The sequence below is a fragment of the Onychomys torridus genome, chromosome 11, assembly GCF_903995425.1.
Source record: "Onychomys torridus chromosome 11, mOncTor1.1, whole genome shotgun sequence".
Taxonomy (NCBI): domain Eukaryota; kingdom Metazoa; phylum Chordata; class Mammalia; order Rodentia; family Cricetidae; genus Onychomys; species Onychomys torridus.
In genome coordinates this window covers 4597466-4605949 of record NC_050453.1, presented here as the reverse complement: position 1 = coordinate 4605949, position 8484 = coordinate 4597466, and the positions used below count along the sequence as shown (strand labels likewise).

Here is an 8484-nt window from a genome sequence, read left to right as displayed (position 1 = left end):
TTGCCATCAAGACAATAAGCATGCTCAAAATCTTGTCTTTTGGGATTTAGCATCTGCTAGCTTTTAAGCTTTTGTTTAAAAAAAAAAATCGAGTTCTTTTACTTTGTACCTGTAAACTGTAATAAAGTATTATATTTGCACATCTGTGTTGGGTTTTGTGTAAACGTGCTGAGCAGCTGGTACTGGCCTGCCACCCTAAACTATCCATCTCCTTCTCAGCCTTTATGAGTTAGAATGATTGAAATATACCCAAACAGTAATAATCAACAAAGCCTGAAAGAGGAAAGTGAGAAAATCGTAAATTAATTCAATAGGAAAAAAACAGCAACAACACATCTCAAAGTCCTTCAATTTCCAGAATGGTTTTTATTACAGTTCCATGCTGTGTCCAACATATGATGAGAGAAATGCAAGCATGAATGAAACATGCACTCCTGGCATTCTTAGAATATGATCAAATCTTCGTGGACTTAGAAAAATACTCACTAAAACAATCACGGTTCTTCTGAAATATTTTTTTTAGATGTATTGACCAGAATAAAGAATAAACAAGAGTCTGAATTGTATGTCAAAAACTGTACAGGGTCATACATAAAAGTCTAGCATACAAAAGAAAACCTTGTATAATAAGCTGAAGGGTTGCAAAGGCCTTTATTCATGTCTGCTGAGGATGCCCTATGAAATAGCTGACTCAGAAACAGGGATGTACTCATGATTCCAGTGTACAGAAAACACCTGGGATCACCTTTCAAAATCAACAGTCAGCTTGAGGCTTGTCATTCAGCTCTGCACATCTTGCCCCCGTGCATAGGATAAACTTGCTCAAGTCACCTCATACTTCTCTTTATCAAATCACAGCTAGGCTGAGGAAAGGTAAAACACACTGGGTTCGTTTTTGCCATATTATTATTTAATTAAACTGTTGCATTAGAATTTAGGCGTTTGTGACTTCGTTCTATTTTTAGAAGTTAGTGTAACTACAGAGAGTAAAACTGAATGACAGCATTTTAAATGTTTCTGTGACTAACCTTGCTTTGGAAAATGAATCTAAAAATCAGGAAGTGGTTGTGGGAGAAGATTAAGTGACCAAGTGTCACACTCAGGGACAGCTGGGTGCTGTTCTTTGCCTTGTCATGGGTCAAGGTTGTCCCACTCATTGGTTGACGTTCTTTTCCTGTGAGCTGTCCTTGAACAAGGCAGCTAGCTGCAGGCACTCGGCCGTATCATCGAATTCTGATCGGTCCACGTACCAGGCGGAGCAGTTTCGGGGGAGAACCAGCTAAGCAAGAGTGAAATAGTGTGTGAGAGCTGTGACGGCGTGTGAGGGCACATGGAAGAAAGCTGCTTCCTTGGGCCCTGAGGTCAGAGCAGAGCGTGAGCACTCGCCCAGGCCCCATCTTCAACTCTGATAACAGGGTTCTTGAAGAAAGCAATTACGTTCAGAATTTGAAGCTTACACTGTGTTTTAATTTCCTGGTCTTGTTCACTAAAGGACATTAAACATTTCCAAGAAAACAACACTTGTCATTAATAATGCTGGCTTTAGGGTGGAATGAATGAATTTTTGTGGCCACGGCTTTTTGCCTCTTGTGGCCCTAGGTTTTCCTGGTGAAGACTCAGTGAGTGGTCAGTTAACGGTGTCTCATAAACTGTCAGTCACAGCCAGAGGGACACATGCTGAGAGCTCTGTGGACCAGCTGGTCCTCTGGCCCAGGGGCAGCACTAAGATAAATGACTTAAAGCTGTACTCCAGATTTATAGTAGTCTTGCATGCCTTCAGCTCCAGCTTCGTGGTCTGCAAGCAGAAGCTGTGCTGCAGTGGCCACAGGCAGGCCTGAGGCCCACTGAGGCACAGCACTGTGCTGGACCCTTTCCTTTGAGACAGGCCTGCTTCTTGAGTTCATGGTTTTCCCCAGCACTTCCTAATGTCACGAAGTGCTGCCTAAAAACAGGCTAGTGGGAAATAGTCCATCATCACATTTGCCTTAATGTAAGACAGCAGAACACCAACAACGAACCCCTCAGAACCAAGGCTGACCAAGTGTGAACGAAAGATTAGCCACCAGTGTCTGCCTTTTTGAGCACCTTCCTGCCTGAGGACATTTTCGTGAGTGCATGGCCTCTTGTGCTTTTCGCTGGATTCAGAAAAGCTTTAATGTTAGCAACAGAACATGGACGCTTGTTCTTGGCACTCTTGCTCGAAAGAGGAAAACCTGCCGTCAGCAGATGCTTTAGGAAAAGTGACTCCAAGATCCTAAAGTGTTGTCCCTTATTGCCAGAATTTCAGTGCTTTTTGCTAAAGCATTTGCATATGACACCTTAAATCACATCTCATGTGTGCACCAGAAAAAAACCCAACAAACCATCAAGATCCCTATAAGAAACACTAAGAAAACAATACAAATAGAATATAAAAACTCATTAAGATTGCATATATGATGCCAAAATGTTGAGGTAATATCAACTGCTTAAAAAAACCCACCATCTTTGCGTGTTATTGCTGAGAAGACGGGAACACTGACTGAGTTACAAAGAGTAGGAGAGAACTCCAGACGTTTACTACAGCTGAGGCATAATGTCCAAAGCAAGTGGAACAGTCACACATGGAAAAATAGAAAACTGCAGTGTTGTCCTTGAGGTCCTGAGTGAGGGAGACAGTCAACCCAGGGGCCTGTCCATCACATCAGCCCAGTCATGCCCACTGCCCAGAGAGTTTCAAAGCTCACCATTTCCACCCACTCAGATTCTGTTTCCAGGTAAGTCCTTCAAAATCAAAACTCCACAAGTTCTTCGTGAATACTTGCAGGTCCTCCTGAAGCTGCTGGATAATGTGCAGAAAAGAGCACCATAGAAACCTCGCCAGCCTGGCTGGCTAGATCCGGATTTGATAGCCCACTTCATTCAGAGTACTGAGGTCAGCCACCTTCTTCTCAGGGAGAGCGGGCCTAAGGGGAAGGCAGAAGGATGGTGGGAGAGACTGATACACAAGAAGGAAGCTTTCCAAGGACTGGATATCCACCTGTCCCCACACCCACATTCCTTCAGCCTTGGCTCCCTTGTTCTTGATCTCCTTGGAGAGCTTTTAGGGAGTTCTAAAGGCTTTCAGTGAAGAAAATTAAACATCATAGCCAAATTAACCAGGCTCTACTTTGTGTGTGTGTGTGTGTGTGTGTGTGTGTGTGTGTGTGTGTGTGTGTTGAAGCAGAACTTCTCAGTGTAGCTTTGGAGCCTGTCCTGGAACTTCCTCTGTAGACCAGGCTGGCCTCAAACTCATAGCCATCCACTTGCTTCTGCCTCCAGAGTGCTAGGACTAAAGGCATGCACCACCACCACCACCACTCAGCCAGGCTCTACTTTTTTGAGACAGGTTTTCACTACGTTTCCCAGGATAACCTTGCACTATCCATCTTGCCTGAATCTTCCGTGTTCTGGGATTATAGTTGCATATCACCATGCTCAGAGCTACAACTTTTAAAACCCTCATACCTTGAAGGTCCTAACAAAGTCACATACACTACAGGACTAAGCCAAGTTCTTTTGGCAACAGTGAACCCAGGGATCACAAAGAGACTTTGGTTCTGGTGAGCATTCTCAGTTACCCTTGAGAGATGCTTTATACTCTAGGATTGAATGTGTAAGATCAAGGTGTATTGCCACTGTGGTGGCACATGGGCACATGCCTTTAATTCCAGCACTTGGGAGGCAGAGGCAGGTAGATCTCTGACTTTGAGGCCAAGCCTGGTCTACAGAGCAAGTTCCAGGACAGCCAGGACTACACAGAGAAACCCTTTCCTTAAAAATAAACAAACAAACAAACAAACAAACAAACAAACAAACAAATAGAGAGCTGGGCAGTGATGGCACATGCCTTTAATCCCAGCACTTGGGAGGCAGAGGCAGGTGGATCTCTGTGAGTTCGAGGACAGCCTGGTCTACAGAGTGAGTTCCAGGACTACACAGAGAAACCCTGTCTCAAAAAACCAAAAAAAGGAAGAAGGCCAGGTAAAGAGGAGTCACATGGGGAGGGAAATAGGTTTGCTCTAGTCCTTGCGGAAGCCAGCCTCAGTGAAGAAGTGGTCTTTACTTTTTCTTCCTGTAGGTGTTTATATGTGCATGTGGAGTTGTGTGTCCAAGTGGAGGCCAGCCAGCCACCGTATGTGGAGACCTGCCACTGACCTGGTGTGTTCTTCAATTGCTTCTCCACCTAATCTATTTTTGTTTTTACTTAGGTCTTAGGGATCTGAACTCAAGATCATCCTTTTTCAGCAAACACTCAACTGAACCATATCTCCAGCCCGCTTTCTTTTGCAGTGATTGTCTCAATATACAGTTCTAGACTGGTCTTCAACTTGAGGATACAAGTGATCTTCCTGGCTCCCACCTCAGGTTCCTGGAACAACCGATCCATTGCCACATCAGGTTCCCCTGACTTCTCTAACTTGCTCTTCTAGAGCTGACCCCACTCCCGTCACCGTGGACACCCCTCAGAAAGAGCTTGAGGGGACTGAGCCCCAGAGTTGGGAAGGGATTGGTGGAAGTTGACAGGGCTTTAAAAGACAGATCCCAGTTCCTATCCCCGGTTCTCTTGAAGAACCTTTGGGGGTGGAGTTGAGAGGGAAAGAAACTTGGCTGTGCAGTGTAGAAGCTGCCTCCAGCATTTGGAGGGGAAATAGCAGCAGGATGACTCAGTAGGTTAAGGCCCTTGTTACCAAGCATGATGACCTCAATTCTATCCACAGGACACACACGATGGAGGAACCCAAAAAGTTGTCCTCGGCCCTTCACATGAACGTATGTTCTGACAAATAAATGTAATAAGAAGACCAAAATACTCAGGGGGGCAGAGGAAGAACCCGCTGGCCGGGGGAGGGGAGACTTGATCTTAACTGAGGCTGGTGAAGTCACTCCCCCCTCCCACTCACGGGACTCTGTGTCAGCCCAGGGACACAGGCGCTCCTACAGGGATTATTTGGGCAAGTGCAAAGATAAAGAGGGATGTGCAGCTGGAAGCGGTTCCAGCTGAGAGGGAGGGTGGCCTAAGCCACCAGCACTATGATGGCCCAGCTGACGGCCTCACGACACAGCGGTTACTTTCCACTTGGAGCACTCCGCGTATTTAGAAATGACTCGCCGCCGGCCTTAGGCAGAGCTGAAATAATAGCACAGCAATGGTATCCCAGAGCCCTTGCTGATGCCGCCTGGCTCAGTGTGAGTCTGTAAAGTCACAGCAGTGTGGGCAAAGCTGTCCCTTTAAAAAAGCAAGAAGAGCTGGCTGGACCAAAGCCTGCTTAGAGAAAGCTTGGGCAGGAGAGAAGACCCTCTTGTGGACGTATGTCTGGAAGCCAGGGGTCTGGTCTAGCCTGTGGTGCTGGCAGATGATGCATGAGTCAGCAGAGGGAGGGTGGGCTCGGAGTTTCCATATCTCCGATGGTCCCCTCCTCTCCAGTCTTTCTTTTGCTTCTGGCCTCCCCCGCCCCTCTCCTGCATGGCAGCACCAGCCCTTCCCCAATCCTGCCCCTCAGAAGTCAAGGTTTAAGAGGAACTGGAGAAAGGCTGTCCCTCCTCACTCACCTCGGTCCACTTTAAAAGGAAGCCTCCATAGCTGCCCTTTCGAGGCTTCTCCCAACCTCCAAATGCAGACAGAGCAAGTCGGCCAGGATCTCTGAAGCTGGGAAGAGCTATGACCTTATGAGACCCGTGACTGTGGAGCTCTGTCCTCAGGCACCCACAGGCAGCAGGGCTCTTAATGATCATGCTGTCCCAAGGCCACTGGGAAGAGTTAATGAAGGGCTCCCAGAAACCTGCTCAGCCTGGGAGCTGGGCACAGCCACGCCACGTTTTTTGTTTTGCTTTGTTTTGGGGAAGTTTACAATAGACTGGCCTATGACTGCCTCCCGGGGGCTGAGTTAGGAAAACACCTGGGGATTCATTCCCCCCTGGTCTTTCCATTCTCAGGCCACTCTAGTGTGTCAGGAGGGGTAAGGACAAGTAGGGCCCTGGCACCCAGGAGCTTCACACTCACAACCGTAACTGTCTAACAGCTGTCTTCCTTGGGTGCCGGTGAAGGGGCCAGCATGGACGATTGCCTTGGCTGCATGACAAAGTAGTAGAGATTAGGGTCTGGGGCAAGGAAAGTCAAGGCAAATCAATGGGCACCCCCAGACTGAATTAAGTGAGGCCTGAGCATGAGGCCAGCCAAGGTAGACCCACTAGGACTGGGCAAGTCCGGGGTGTATGCCAGTGACCCACCAGGACTGGGCACTTTTATCTGGGCGTGTTGGTTGTTAATGTAAACCCTTTGCCTTGGTTCATCAAGCACAGATGGAGGTGGGGTGGGTCTGCTGCTGAACGGCTCTGGGAAGCCCCCCAACCCCACCCCCAGCAAGAGAACTGAGTACTTGTCAGAAATAGAAACTCAGATGTCTGTCCCAAAGCTGCTGCTTCAGAAGCTCCAGGGGAGGGTGGCTCCCCAATTCTGGTTTGGAACAAGGTCCTTCCAAGAACCAGGACTTGCCTGTCAGCGAGGTCCTCAGCCTGGGCCCTGTCCAATCTGTGCCCACGGCTTTTCCCATTACTCTGACCAGACAGCACAGCTTCCTTCCCCCAGCACAAGGTCACAGGAGGCGCAAACCAGCAGCCTCTGCCTGTTCATCCAAGTCCTCCTGCCTCTAAGCCCTCACCGTCACGTCCCATCGCTCTGACCCTGGCTCCCCCAAAACCCTGCCTCCTGAGTTCATCATTTTATTTTTGAGCCTTCACCTCTTCCTCCTGGTTATTTCCACCTTGTCTCCAAAGTTAGTGTGGTTCTCTTCAATTCTGCAAGGAAAAAACCCAGAAGGTATACTATATTCTACTATAAACTACTTCAAAGAATCCATGCTAACTCCCCTTTCCTCTCACAGGTAAGGAAACCCGTCCTAAACCACATGCTGGGTCACTGGGCTAGGAACCTGGTCCCTGGATCTCCCTCAGGGCTCATCCTGTGTGCTCTCCTCTTCCATAACCCTCCCTTTTCCAGGTCCGGCCCATCACACTGCACTCCAAAGGTCCCCTGAGTCACAGTGTCTTCCAGCTCCTGCTCCCCACCCCCAACTTCTTCAGGATCTGCTCCTCTCCCCCGCAAACCTCACTATCCACACGTCTTTGAGTTTACCCTTTTGCCACTGGGCCATGAGTCCTTGCTTTGGTTCTCCTGGAGCTCCCAATACTGGAATTGAATTGAGACATGGGGTATGAAGCGGGGAGGGTGACAAAGGAGAACCCCTCCTCCTGGAGACCCCTTCATGACTTGGGGGGCCCCCTACCTGTCCCTTTTCTTTATCCTCACTCCCAGGCCCGTTTTGATGAACCAAGTGGACAGGAGGAGAAGAAGGGTCAGTGGGTTCCCCAGAGTAGGGCAGGGAGGGTGGCTGTCTAACCCTGTCACCAGCAGACTGCCCCCTTAGCCATCCCTTCCTCATTTCCTGTCCAGCTCTTCTTCCTCTGGCCTCCCCAGAGCTACTCATTCCTTTTCCTGTCTTTTTCTCCCCTTACCTATGAGCCACTGTTTGAACTGTCACTTCTGGGTAGGTGCCTCCGATTTTGTTTTTATTTCTTTCAAGACTGGTTTTCAGAGGTTTGTGCAGCCCTGGCTATCCTGGAACTGGCTCTGTAGACCAGGCTGACTTCAGAGATCCCCCTCTCCCTCTGTCTCCCAAGTGTTGGGATTAAAGGCCTGTCTGTGCCACTGCCTGGCTAGATGCTTCCAATTTTAAATCTGTCCTCAAACCCTATTATTATCAGTATTTTCTAGAACATTCACCCTAGAAGCCTGAAAGCCCTTCAGAGCCCACAGTCTCAACTAACTTGCCTCTGTCCTCTAACATCAAAGGGTCACTCTCAGACTTTGACCTCATCCTGATTGCCACCCTGCCCCGTCCCCTGGCAGCTACTCTAATTATTTTGCTGATCTATTTTACTGATCAGGAGCATCCCACACCCCTGACTATACTGAGTTCCTGTGGGTCCAGGTGCAAAGATCCAAACAGAAACATTGACCCCGAAATGCTGAAATACCAATGGCGGCCCTTCTGTGCAGACACCCATTGCCCCAACAGGAGGCACTTTTCCTGTGTACAGGTGCGGCTCTGGAGGGGAGAGCACCCCACCGTGGGCAGCTCAACCCCTGCTGCTCACAGGAGCTTCGAAGGAATTAATGACTGTTTTCTTCATGGACAGAGAGGACAGTAGACCAGATGACAGGGCTTTCCCTCCTGCTGCTGGGCCCGTGTCACTGACCCCTCAGGAAGGGTTTCAATGGGAGTGCAATGCAGCAGGAATGGATGACTGAGCCAGAGAGATGGCATGGCAAAGATAGGTGTCAAGGTCAGAGGTTGACATGGTGAGGATGATGTCAAGGTCAGAGGTTGGCATTGAGGGTAAGACTAGGGTCATCAGGTGCCACGGCTGAAAAGTTAGAAGCCATTTGGTTCTCTGAAAGAATGG

The 8484-nt window shown here is 48.6% G+C and overlaps 1 protein-coding gene across 3 annotated transcripts in view; it reads right to left on the bottom strand.

Annotated features, from left to right (window-relative positions):
* Positions 1–337: 337 nt before the first annotated feature.
* The window catches only part of Vash2 (vasohibin 2), a 35382-nt gene continuing 27235 nt past the window's right edge, over positions 338–8484 (bottom strand). For 2 of the 3 annotated variants that reach the window (XM_036202510.1, XM_036202511.1), the window contains exon 8: positions 338–2945. In XM_036202510.1, the coding sequence (XP_036058403.1) occupies positions 2873–2945 (73 nt within the window). In that variant the 3' untranslated portion in view covers positions 338–2872. Of the gene's footprint in view, positions 2946–5481; positions 6817–8484 lie in introns of those variants that run through there. The other variant, XM_036202512.1, reaches the window with a different exon arrangement.